This window comes from Corythoichthys intestinalis, chromosome 9, assembly GCF_030265065.1.
Source record: "Corythoichthys intestinalis isolate RoL2023-P3 chromosome 9, ASM3026506v1, whole genome shotgun sequence".
Classification (NCBI taxonomy): Eukaryota; Metazoa; Chordata; class Actinopteri; order Syngnathiformes; family Syngnathidae; genus Corythoichthys; species Corythoichthys intestinalis.
Genome location: NC_080403.1, coordinates 56,457,117 through 56,471,390, shown reverse-complemented (window position 1 = coordinate 56,471,390; position 14,274 = coordinate 56,457,117). Strand labels below are relative to the sequence as shown.

Here is a 14,274-nt window from a genome sequence, read left to right as displayed (position 1 = left end):
GAAGAATGAATTCAAAAGTTTTGCAGGAAAACCTGAGGCCGTCTGTCAGACAGTTGAAGCTAAAAAGAGGATGGATGCTGCAACAAGACAATGATCCAAAACACAGAAGTAAATCAAACTTCAGAATGCTTTCAGAAGAACAAAATACACGTTCTGGAGTGGCCAAGTCAAAGTCCAGACTTGAACCCCATTGAGATGCTGTGGCATGACCTAAAGACAGCCATTCATGCCTGAATCTGACTGAACTACAGCAGTTTTGCCGAGAAGAATGGGCCAAAATTAGTCCTGATCCATGTGCTAGACTCATCTGCAGCTACAGGAAGCGTCTGGTTGAAGTCACTGCTGCCAAAAGGGGGCCACAAAATATTAAATGTGATGGTTCACTTACTGATTTTTCCCCTTTCTGTCATTGTTTGCATACTATCCTCATTAAAATATGAAAATCTATAAATGATTGGGTGGTTTTAGTTAAAGCAGATGCTGTTTTTTCATCTGTGTGATTTTGACAAAGGTCAGATTACATTTGATGGGGAATTTATGCAGAAATGTGAAAATTCCAAAAGGTTCCGATACTTTTTCATAACACTGTAAGTGAATTTCTACATCATTTCTACAGTGTCTGTTGTCAAGGCGACAAGGTGCTCATTACTACTGCATAAAATGACACACTCAACTATTCCCTTTATTTAGACTAAGCTATTTTTTAACCCGTTTTTTTCTCCATTAAAGGTACACAAACTAGAGTCCAGCTTCTCCCAGCTGTTCCAAATAATAGCAACTATTCCCCTTTCTATCAGCATGTAAGATCTCCTAGCGTGCAGAGTTATGAAGTATGTAAGGGCCGCTAATGGATGCTGCGGCGCTAAGCAAGGGGGAACAACCGACTAATGAGAAACGCCAAGGCAGATCAGTGTGTGTTCTGTGCATCACACTGAGAAACAGACAGAAGCGCCTTTGTGAAAGCTGCTTCAAGTTGGGAGTTAGCGAAGAATAAAAAGAAACGTGTGCATCATAAAGTGAAAGCGTTTGTCTTACACTTGCTACAGGCAAAAGATAAAACCAAATTTTCTACTAATTAGAATTTCACTGCTATTAACGCTAATGCATGAAAGGACGTGTTTCTATTTCGGGGTTTTAAACGCGAAAAGACGAGATCAAGAGTGGAAGGTGTTGATTAAAGTGTTTGGGATGCAAATGTTATTGTCGTTTTTACCAAGTGTTGTTTCGAGCCAATTTAACACATCTTTGCAAAGGTGAAATGTTGTATTTGTTACAGGTTAAGAAAAATGCTGTTGTGAATTGAATTTATTCACTCGTAGACGTCCAATTCGTTTGAAGTGGGAGGGTGGCAACGAATGAATGTTCGTTCATTCGCTGCAGCGAATGAATGTTCGTTCATTCGCTGCCACCCCTCCCTCTTCAAACGGATTGGACGTCTATGGTGGTCAATGGCGGCCAATTGAGTTCATTTTGGGGTATTTCACGTCGTTTGTTGTTGTTTTTTAGTCGCTTTCTGTTGATTTTGGGGCATTTCGTTTTTTTGGTATTTTGTGTTTTTTAAAACTGTCCAGTTCAGCTGCTTGACACGGAGAATGGGAATGGGGGTGTCCTATTGGTCGGAACAGTTTTAATGTATCACATTGTTATTATTCAATGTTTAATTTGATAGAAGAAAATTAGAAGGAGAGATAGAAGAAGCAAATATACTGTATATTAGGGTTGTCAAAATTATCGCGTTAACGAGCGGTAATTAATTTTCTAAATTAATTCCGTTAAAATATTTGACGCAATTAACGCACAAATGCCCCGCTCAAACAGATTAAAATGACAGTACAGTGAAAGGTATGCTTGTTGTGTTTTTCGAAGTTTTGCCGCCCTCTGCTGGCGCTTGGGTGCGACTGATTTTATAGGCTTCAGCACCCATGAGCATTGTGTAAGTAATTATTGACATCAACAATGGCGGGCTACTAGTTTATTTTTTGATTGACAATTTTACAAATTTTATTAAAACGAAAACATGAAGAGGGGTTTTAATATAAAATTTCTATAACTTGTACTAGTTATTATCTTTTATTTTCTATAAATTTTTATAAATATTTATATATTTTATTTATTTATATATTTATATATTTTATTTATTATTTTTATTTATCTTTTAAGACCTACAAGTCTTTATATATCTCTATATATTTTTTTTTTTAATTATTAAATTTCTTAGGATCATGGAAGCTTCCACTTGGGGAAAATATATACATACAGTATATCCTGTATATATATATATATTATAATAAAAATATACAGTACTGTATTTATATATATATATACAGTTTCCCATTGGCAGTGTATCAAATACTTGTTCTCCCCTCTGTATATATATATATATATATATATATATATATATATATATATATATATATATATATATACAGTACTGTGCAAAAGTTTTAGGCAGGACACCTGCCTAAAACTTTTGCACAGTACAGTATATATATTTTTTTAATTATTAAATTTATTAGGATCATGGAAGCTTCCACTTGGGGAAAATATATACATACAGTATATCCTGTATATACATAGTATAATAAAAATATACAGTACTGTGCAAAAGTTTTAGGCAGGTGTCCTGCCTAAAACTTTTGCACAGTACTGTATATTACATTTTTTTATAAACCTACTTTGGGGAAAAAGTGAGAAAAAAACATGCCTTATATGTATCTCTTTCCAATGGTAAATCTGAATAAATACATTGAGCACACACACAAAAAAAAATAAAATTTGGAGGGCGGGGGGCATAACTTTGCGGTTTTTCACTTATCGCGGCAGGTTCTGGTGCCCATTAACCACGAAAAACGAGGGATCACTGTACACCGGTCATTGTGAGTCATCCAAAGTCTTTCCAAACAGCTATTCAAGTCATCTAGTGAAAATTTCTTTTAAAAAAAATTTTTTTCATTTTTTTAATATCGCAATATAATATCGCAAACCCCAAAAAAATCGCAGCATAGTTTTTTCCAATATTGTTCAGGCCTAGCGGGAGCCACCCCAGGGCCATGGCCCTTACCCAGCCAATTAGGGGGGGCGCCAGCAAGGGGGCCGCCCTCATCCCCCTGGGATCCAGGGTGGTCCCCCGGAACATCCACGACCCCATCATCCGGCCTTCAGGGATGGGATGAGGGGACGCACCACCGCCCCCCATGCCCACCTGGCCCACGAACCACCACCGCAGCCCCCCCAACTGACACGCCACACCGCGGGACCCCCACAGCCCTCTTAGCCCAGGGCAGAGCTCCCCACCCAAAGCAGGCGATATCCGGCGAACTCACCGGCATCCAGCCAGCGACCCAAGCCGGAAGGATACCCGGGCAGAAAAGAGAGGGGAAGGAAGACGCAAGAGAGGGCCAATCAGGCGCCTGCCCCCGCCGCCCCCTCAGCCAGCAGCCCAGGGCAGAGAGGAGGCCACGCCCCAAGAGCCATGCCATGTAAAAAGTGCGGGATCCACCTATCACTGTATGACTGTGGCCGTCAGGTCCCCCGACTGGCAGCCATTACCTAGCACCGTGATGGTATTGTGTGGAGAAGGTAGTGCAGGTTATGCATTTTGGGGCATTTCGGGTTCACTTCCTGCTCTTACTGAGTCTCTTCCTGTTGCTTTTGAACAATTTCAGGGTTCACTTTCCTGTACGGATTGGGTCACTTCTTGAAATGGGGGGATTTGGGTGTCAATTCTTGTTGATTTGGGGGGTTTTTGGCTTCACGTCACGTACTTAACGTTGTATTGCTAATTGTATTGTGATGCCACACTGAATGCCTTACTCATGATAAATGTAACAACTTTAAGGTTTTCCAAACAAAATAAACATTAAATTAAGAGAACTTCAACTGAAATTGTAGAAAATAAATGTGCCATATGAATAATATACATTTGAATGAGCCAAAATGACAGTCATTAAATAAAATGAATCATTCACAATTAAATCATGTTTACAGAAGTTACCCCAAAGAGCCACTATGGGTCGACCAAAGCATTACAAATACAGGCAGGCAATCATGCCAATGCAATGACAATTCCCAAGATGCATTTTGCTGAGCTTTTCCACAAATTTTTGTTTTTTTAATACTTTTATTAGTGACTATTTCTTTCTGGTAACACAGCAGTTATATGAAATGACTTTATAATTCATTATTTTTTTCATCAGTTATTGTTTATTTAATTTTTGCACCATGAATGCAAATGGTCTGCACACATAACCAATCCCAAGACATCTAATGGTCAATTAGCATAACCGCTGCGCTAAACTGTGACCAGCCCTTGTACAAAGGCTTCTACATTCACATTGAAGGCAATATGTATATTGGTCCAAACCCGATACTGAAAAATCGATATTATCCGGAATCATTTGATTTTGCTCGAGTGGGCCGATATTATCGGCTTATATCGGACAACTCTCCCCAGTACCAAAAAAAAATTTGTGCATTATTGAAAACGTGATAAACGTGCTGAATTATTTTTTTTATATATATATATAATTTTCACAAGAAAATCCAGCAGGGCCGAGAACAAAAAGTGGTATTTGCTATGTGGCAAAATGGATTTTGCAATGTGGCATTTTTTTCCCCATGTGGCAAAATGGATTCCGCCATGTGGCATTTTTTTTGCCATGTGGCAAAATTGATTTTGCCGTGTGGCATTTTTTTTTTGCCATGTGGCAAAATTGATTTTGCTATGTGGCAAAATTGATTTTGCCATGTGGCATTTTTTTGCCGTATGGCATTATTTTGCCATGTGGCAAAATTGATTTTACCATGTGGCATTTTTTTGCCATAAGGCAAATTTGCATTTTTTTTTTTTTTATGTGGCAAAATGGATTTTGCCATATGGCAAAAAATGGATTTTGCCACGTGGCAAAAAAATGCCACATGGCAAAATGGATTTTGCCACATGGCAGAAAAAAAACTACATAGCAAAATCAGTTTTGCCACATGGCAAAGAAAATGCCACATGGCAAAAAAAAATGCCACATGGCAAAATCAATTTTGCCACATGGCAAAAAAATGCCACATGGCAAAATCAATTTTGCCACATGGCAAAAAAAAGTGCCACATGGCAAAACTCATTATGCCACATGGCAAAAAAAATGCCACGAGGCAAAAGGCAAAAAAATGCCACAGGGCAAAATCCATTTTGTCACATGGCAAATACCACTTTTGGTTCTCGCTGTCTAAATTAGAGGGACTGATGTGCATTCAAGTGTAAAATGGAGAAACCACAATCAACACTCGGGTGGAGAGGAAGGCGAGGGAAAACAGGTGGTGAAAAGGCGGTCACGGACGAGCACGGGAACCGTGATGACATCATTGTGAGTTTACAAGCAGACACGGACAAAGAAGGAAAAGTTCTACCTGAGCACCTCGGAGAGCGAGGAGTCGCTGTCATCTGACCTGGAGGTAGAAGAGGAAGGAGCGGGGTACCGAGAGGTGTCGGGGAGAGGAAAGGTTTAATCAGACAAAGGAAAGACAGAAGGGTTACTGGCAATGGCTTACAAAGGAGGAGTGACTTAGGAAAGACTTTCCAGAAAAAGCAGTACACAAAGCTTCATCAAGCAGATCAGGTTACACCAAATAAGCGCTTGGCTTGACTGATGAAAGATGGCACCAAAATTGTTTTAGTTGACAGTTCACTCACAGGAAATGTATTATTGTACAGGGAGTCCTCGGGTTGCCATGTTCTTGGTTCGTCCCCAGCACCGTAGTTTCTGCTTAGCTAGTGCTAGAGTTTGTGCGCTAACACTATCTTAGCCTTTTTAGCCCTCTTTTCTTCACATGATTGGCACGAAGAAGAATGCTGGGTCTTCTAGCTATGCCAGTCCAGCCAAAACAAGCAATAGACCTATCGCAAAACCACGCCCCCAAATCAGAAGTCGGCCACCAGCCATAGATTCGCATAGAAATATACAGGTAGTCCCCAGGTTACGAACCAGTTCCATTCCTGCGCTGGCGACGTAACCTGTATTTCCGTGCGTCGGAATTAACCCTTCAAAGCAACACTAGGTAACTTCAGTTTTGGTCAATTTTAGCAACGCTGGTGGACAAAAGCGGTTGTGTTTTGTTTGAGGAACTGCACACACTGCATACAGTGTCGTAAAATCATCATCCATCCATCCATCCATCCATCATCTTCCGCTTGCTCCGGAGTTGGGTCTGGGGGGCAGCACTACAACACCACTTTAATTCAATTAATTAATAAAATTAATTAAACGAATACTGGAGGCAATAAAATTAAATTCAAATATTCTTTTCTAATCGAATACTGGAGTTAATCGATTAATCGTTGCAGCACTAAAATAGTTTTTTGTGAACTACATTTCCTCACAAACGCACCTCGAGGTATCACTTAGCTTAGCAAGGAGAAGTGTGAGAGTCATTTTTCAGAGCTCACCAAGCTTTTAAAAAGCACATTTATCAAGGTTTCATCAGCCGTGATTTGTGTGTATCCGTCTGCCAAAACAGCCCGAGAGCACAGATATCAGTACACCTGCCCCTCTGCTATTGAATGCGTTGTTGACGTCAGCGCAGCAGCGCTGTGAAAAAAAGAACAGGTTTCGATTTTGGGCCCCGCCCCTCGACGAAAATTCACTCAAGACTTTCCGTTCAGTCCAAAACCTTCGCTGAGAAGTCCCCTCCCACATACACGATGGCAACCCTAGCTATACAGTTAACAATATGTAAAATACATTTTCAAATTTTGCTTAAAAAAATAAGCTTTGAACCAAAACGTGTATGGAACAATTCCACACAAAAGGGTATGTTAGAATAGTGAAAAGAAGTAACACATAGTTAAGGAAAAGCTAACATTTCAATGTGAAATGAGAGTCAGTGACAAACTGCATTTTTGTCCCCATTACTCTTTGTATAAAAGTTCCACAATGTCATAGTCTTTCCATCTTTCTCGTCCTAATTAAGCAAAGGGGATAATAATATATCATATTGCCTGCTGGGAAACCTGCTCTGCAACATCTCAGGGAGAAAGGCTATGCAATGAAAAACAAATCTACAGCAACAATTGATATTCATAGATCAAATCAAGGTTTAGAACCTGCTCAAAATCTTCCCGTCGGGCTTTTAATGAATGCTGCTAGCTATTGTCATGGTGACGTTCTGTATCTGACATACTGCATCTATTTTAAATTCATTGGTTTTAGAGAAAGGAAATGTAAAGTGAAGATAAAATAAGGATCTACAGTTTCTTAAGCCGCTTAATGCAAGCAGATTAAAAAAAAAACTGTTTTAAATTCAACTCGGCCTCGAAGTGAATTATGCATGTCAGGTCCTGAACGCACAAGGAAAGATACAAATGAAATACTTAGGTCATTTTAACATTATTTTTAAATTAGAGACAATTATAATGTGTGTGACATAATCCGATCATGTCATGGTGTCCATCTCCAAAATATGATACTGACATCTGCTGTCGTGGATTTGGGTCTTTTGTCTTTATAGCCTGCCATTTGTATGTAACAGAATAGACACTAAAAAGGGGACTTTTAGTACTAAAGTTAGCCCTAAGCCTAGCTTTGCTAGCATAACAGCTAACATAAGTTTGGATACTTCATGAGAAATCAGTCATTTTACGAATAAACTAGGGCTGTCAAAATTATCGCGTTAACGGGCGGTAATTAATTTTTTTAATGAATCACGTTAAAATTAGGGCTGTCAAAATGATCACGTTAACGGGCATTTATTAATTTTTTTAATTAATCACGTTAAAATTAGGGCTGTCAAACGATTAAAATTTTTAATCAAGTTAATTACAGCTTAAAAATTAATTAATCGTAATTAATCGCAATTAATCGCAATTCGAACCATCTATAAAATATGCCATATTTTTCTGTAAATTATATATATATTCTGTAAAATAAATTGTTGCAATGACACAAGATGGATATATACATTCAACATACGGTACATAAGGACTGTAGTGGGCATTTCACTCTACTGTCATTTAAATCTGTCTATGCTGTCCTCACTCCGAAGCGTCTACTTTTTCCAAAGCTAGACAACTAGTGAACGACGCCTTAATAATCAGACTTCTTCCTTTTTCATCTGATTTATTAATAAAATGGCCTCAAACCATTGTCCTCTTTAGACTGTCGTAAAACTACAAAAAAAAGTACACAAGCATTGCATTAGCAACAACGTTAGCTTAGCACGCTATACAGGTTCACTAAACATAAACAAAAAGCTTCTCATACAAAAAATATAACATTTCGCTGACTAACACAATATGTACATTCTTTACAACAACCATACTTACGGGCAAATTTTGTCCAAGGATCATATAAGCACAACATTACAACGTAGGCGTCAGCCCGAGACGTCGTGCAGCCATATTGAACTGGCAAGAAAACAATAAACCATGTCACAAAGCGACCACAAGAGTTCGCTGTTAGACAGCACAAAAAGCCTTGCTGTAAAACTTACCAAAAGGCAGAGTACTGTCTGAGCGGGACATGTGCGTTAATTACGTCAAATATTTTAACGTGATTAATTTAAAAAATTAATTACCGCCCGTTAACGCAATAATTTTGACAGCCCTCGTTAAAATATTCGACGCAATGAACGCACATGCCCCGCTCAAACAGATTAAAATAACAGCAGTGTAATGTCCGCTTGTTACTTGTTTTTTGGTGTTTGGCGCCCTCTGTTGGCGCTTGGGTCCAAATGATTTTATGGGTTTAAGCACAATGAGTGAGCATGGTGTAATTATTGACATCAACAATGGCGAGCTACTAATTTATTTTTTGATTGAAAATTTTACAGATTTTAATAAAACGAAAACATTAAGGAGGGGTTTTAATATAAAATTTCTATAATTTGTACTAACGTTTATCTTTTAAGAACTACAAGTCTTTCTATCTATGGATCGCTTTAAGAGAATGTTAATAATGTTAATGCGATCTTGTTGATTTATTGTTATAATAAACAAATACAGTACTTATGTACCATATGTTGAATATATATCCGTCTTGTGTCTTATCTTTCCATTCCAACGATAATTTACAGAAAAATATGGCATATTTTATACATGGTTTGAAGTACGATTAATTACGATTAATTAATTTATAAGCTGTAATTAACTCGATTAAAAATTTTAATCGTTTGACAGTCCTAGTTAAAATATTTGACGCAATTAACGCACATGCCCCGCTCAAACAGATGAAAATGACGGCACAGTGTCATGTCCACTTGTTACTTGTGTTTTTTGTCTCCCTCTGCTGGCGCTTTGGTGCGACTGATTTTATGAGCATTGTGTAATTATTGACATCAACAATGGCGAGCTACTAGTTTATTTTTTGATTCAAAATTTGTTTAAAATTTTATCAAAACGAAAACATTATGAGGGGTTATAATATAAAATTTCGATAACTTGTACTAACATTTATCTTTTAAGAACTAAAAGTCTTTCTATCCATGGATCGCTTTAACAGAATGTTAATGTTATCTTGTTGATTTATTGTTATAATAAACAAATACAGTACTTATGTACAGTATGTTGAATGTATATATCCGTCTTGTGTCTTATCTTTCCATTCCAACAATAACTTACAGAAAAATATGGCATATTTTATAGATGGTTTGAATTGCGATTAATTACGATTAATTTTTAAGCTGTAATTAACGCGATTAAAAATTTGAATCGTTTGACAGCCCTAGAATAAACCTTTTGAAATCATCCAATTCTCGTCTGTCACACTGGCCACTGGGTGGTGCAAAATGACAATTAACAAAGATCTTCACCCAAACAATGAACATAGCAGTTATTCTATTGATATTCATATATGAAGTCTATGATTGGCTATATATCAACTGATATCGGTCGAGCTTGAAAAAAGTTTATACATCAGTGTGATATATCAGTCGACCTTTATAGGAATGATGATCACCCAAACAACATAACAGGTGTTCTATTATATTGGCTAATATTAAGAAATCTGATATATTAGCCGTCCGACATAAAGGTCGACCTTTCTAAGAAAGAACAAACAACTACCATGAGTTCTTCTCTTATATCAGCTATGTATTTGCCGATGGTTGATTATGGAAAAAAAACACATATATCGGCCCGATATATCAGTTGACCGATATATAAGTCGACCTTTAGAAGAAAGATCAGCACTCAAACAGCTATCATGAGTTCTTCAATTATCGGCTGTATATTGGCCAATGGCCAATCTTGAAAGAAGGCCCGATATATCGGCTGACAGATGTATTGTCATCCTTTATAAGAAAGATCCATACCAAAACAACAAAAATTAGACCTCGTATTATATCGGCTATATGTTGGCTATGGCCGATCTTGAAAAAAAGTCCATATATCTAACATAACGATCGACCTTTATAAGAATAATCTGTACCAAAACAGATAACAGGAGTTCTTCTATTACTGCACATCGGCTACGTATTGACCAATGACTGATCTTGAAAAAAGCCCATATAATATGGACGATACATCGGCTGAGCGATATATCGGTTGACCTTATAAGAAAAATCAGTACCAAAACAGCTAACGTGTGCTTCTATTAAATGGACTTTACATTGGCCAATGGCCGATCTTGAAAAAAGTCCATGTATCGGCCCGATATTTCGGCTGAGCGATATATTGTCCCGATATATCAGCTGAGCGATATATTGGTTGACCTTTATAAGAAAGATCACTACCAGAACAGCTAAATATGAGTTCTTCAATGATAAAAATAGACCGATTATTGGCCGGGCTGATTATCTCCGCTGATTTTTGGAAATTTGACATATACCGGTAACAGCCTTTGTTTAAATCTGACCAGCCGATATGAAAAAAATCCATTTAAAACTGGGTTATTTTGGCTCTGGTGCAGTCTGCATTATTATTCAACTTAACAAGAGATGTTTCTGAGTCTAGGAACAATTTTCTATTTCTATTTTCAATCAACATGCTTCAGGCATTTCAAGGACATTCAGTGTTTGAATTATTCATTTTTTTTAACACCAATTTTTACACTTTTACAGCAAATGAATATCGGCTCCAAAAAATCGGTTATCGGTTCCTCGAACTACTAATAATCAGTATGAGTCCTGAAAAACCCGTATCTGTCAATCTCTATTCTATCGGCAAAAAATTAGCCGATGGCCTATCTTGAAAAAAGTCCATATAATATGGACGATATATCGACTGAGTGATAAATCATCGGCTGAGCAATATACCGTAGCTGTCACACTTTATAAGAAAGGTCAGTACCAAAACAGCTAACATGAATTCTTCTATTATATCAGCTATATATTAGCCAATGGCCGATCTTGAAAAAAGTCCATATAATATAGATGATATATCAGATACGGGATATATCGGTTGACCTTTATATGAAAGATCAATACCAAAACAGCTAAAATTAGTTCTTCTATTAAATGGATTATATGAAGTCCATATATCGGTCCGATATACAGTAGATCTTGAAAAAAGTCCATTTAATATGAATGATATATCAGCTGAGCGATATATCGTCCCGATTTAAAAGTTGAGTGATATATCAGTCATTTTTTTTATTGTATTATATAGGCTATATATAGTCCATACAGTGGGGCAAATAAGTATTTAGTCAACCACTAATTGTGAAAGTTCTCCCACTTGAAAATATTAGAGAGGCCTGTAACTGTCAACATGGGTTAACCTCAACCATGAGAGACAGAATGTGGAAAAAAACAGATTAAAGAATTTATTTGCAAATCATGGTGGAAAATAAGTATTTGGTCAATAACAATAGTTCATCTCAATACTTTGTTACGTACCCTTTGTTGGCAATAATGGAGGCCAAACTTTTTCTGTAACTCTTCACAAACTTTTTTACACACTGTTGCTGGTATTTTGGGCCATTCCTCCATGCAGATTTCCTCTAGAGCAGTGATGTTTTGGGGCTGTCGTTGGGCAACACAGACTTTCAACTCCCTCCACAGATTTTCTATGGGGTTGAGATCTGGAGACTGGCTAGGCCTAGCATTGTCATGCTGAAAGACCCAGCCGCGTCTCATCTTCAATGCCCTTGCTGATGGAAGGAGATTTTCACTCAAAATCTCTCGATACATGGCCCCATTCATTCTTTCTTTTACACAGATCAGTCGTCCTGGTCCCAGAAAAACAGCCCCAAAGCATGAGGTTTCCACCCCCATGCTTCACAGTGGGTATGGTGCAATTCAGTATTCTTTCTCCAAACAGGAGAACTGTGTTTCTACCAAAAAGTTCTATTTTGGTTTCATCTGACCATAACACATTCTCCCAGTCCTCTTCTGGATTATCCAAATGCTGCCTAGCGAACCGCAGATGGGCCTGGACGCGTACTTTCTTCAGCAGGGGGACACGTCTGGCAGTGCAGGAATTAAGTCCATGGCGGCGCAATGTGTTACTGATAGTAGCCTTTGTTACTGTAGTCCCAGCTCTCTGTAGGTCATTCACTAGGTCCCCCCGTGTGGTTCTGGAATTTTTGCTCACCGTTCTTGTTATCATTTTGACGCCACGGGGTAAGGAGGGAGTTGAAAGTCCATATTGCCCAACGACAGCCCCAAAACATCACTGCTCTAGAGGAGATCTGCATGGAGGAATGGCCCAAAATACTGGCAACAGTGTGTAAAAAAGTTTGTGAAGAGTTACAGAAAATGTTTGGCCTCCGTTATTGCCAACAAAGGGTACATAACAAAGTATTGAGATGAACAATTGGTATTGACCAAATTCTTATTATTCCACCATGATTTGCAAATAAATTCTTTAAAAATCAAACAATGTGATTTTCTAGGGGTTTTTTTCACATTCTGTCTCTCATGGTTGATGTTTACACATGTTGACAATTACAGGCCTCTCTAATATTTTCAAGTGGGAGAACTTGCACAATTAGTGGTTGACTAAATACTTATTTGCCCCACTGTATATCTGCCCGATATATCGGCTGACCATTAATTTTTACTTCTAGTGGCTATCATGGAGTCATGTGATTATTGTTGTGATGTCTCAATGGTGAAACTGGTAGAGCCATGTCTACACGTAGCAGGGTATTTGGCCAAAAGATCTTTTTCTACGGTTTGTCCTATTATCCACACACACGTCTTGGGCATTGAAAACAAGAGTTTTTAAAAACTCCGTCCAAAATGAAGATGTACGAAATCTGTATTTGTGGCGCCATCATGTGGACACTGATGACCGAAGATTTAACTGTCAAAATGTCACTGACTGAGACAAACTTATTATTATTAACTTCTTATTCACAAATCTACAAAGTATGGCTGGTCAAAACTACTCTTACGAGGACATTTTCCTCAAAAAAATACTCAGGCAAATGTAACGGCGTAACAGTAATGTGTTACTACCCACCTCATTGTATGTCCAAAGAGTGCAAGCTATTGCTAGTCCTATTCCTAGCAATTGATTTCTCCATCTTTACTCAAATATTAGCTTTGGCTACCAACAAACAGAAAAAATAAATCAAATCAAGCAAGAAACAACTTATCTAGCCTACTTTTATTTCAAGAAAACACTGTATTACAACAAAACCTACATTTCAGCAATCCCCTTGGCATTCGGTAGGGTAAAAAAGCCCTGTCACTTTTTGAAGATATCTGTATTCGTTCCTATCTAAGTCGGGGGAAAAAATGGCTTGCAAGAGAAACTGTACAGTAATTCAATTATTGTTTATAAGTTTCTCTGTGTACCTAACATTCTACAATTGTGCAGTACATCACTTCAGTGTCTCCAATCGTAGCACTTTTCCTCTAGAGAAAGTCATTAATGCCACGTAAAGTATTCCTGGTTCAACAGTGGGATTGATGCGCACATAACCTTAACACACTTAAGCTTTGCAAAACCACAGACTAAGGTCCTTTCTTCTCCAAAGACCTGACCTTCAGCCACTTCACAGGGGCCAGTAAACCAATAATAAGCCTTCAAATAACTTAAGATGATCATAGAAATGTGTAAGGGCAAAAAAATACTCACTTGTCCAGAGCAGAACCTTGACTTTGGTTGCTGGTGAGTCTCGAGAAGACATTGCGGTCATTCCTGGTCCTCAGAGGGGGGGATGAAGGAGGAGTGTAGCCATCCGTAGGCCTGAGAAATGGATAAACATTACGTATTATTATGCAGAATCAAGCAGTGGAAGATGCTATAAAAGAAAGTTGCATGTACCTGTATGAACGATCGTAAGATTTCCTTCTGGTGACAGGAGAAGTGTCGTAGCCTCGCGACTGCCTGGGACTAAC

The 14,274-nt window shown here is 38.1% G+C and overlaps 1 protein-coding gene across 5 annotated transcripts in view; it reads right to left on the bottom strand.

The window, feature by feature from the left end:
• kif21b (kinesin family member 21B) overlaps positions 1-14,274 on the bottom strand; it is a 159,756-nt gene that overhangs the window by 37,285 nt on the left and 108,197 nt on the right. For 3 of the 5 annotated variants that reach the window (XM_057845038.1, XM_057845041.1, XM_057845039.1), the window contains exons 25-27: positions 14,201-14,269; positions 14,012-14,122; positions 5,401-5,439 (exon numbers count right to left, since the gene is read on the bottom strand). In XM_057845038.1, coding sequence (XP_057701021.1) covers positions 5,401-5,439; positions 14,012-14,122; positions 14,201-14,269 — 219 coding nt within the window. The remainder of the gene's footprint in view (positions 1-5,400; positions 5,440-14,011; positions 14,123-14,200; positions 14,270-14,274) is intronic. The other 2 variants (XM_057845040.1, XM_057845042.1) reach the window with 1 other exon arrangement.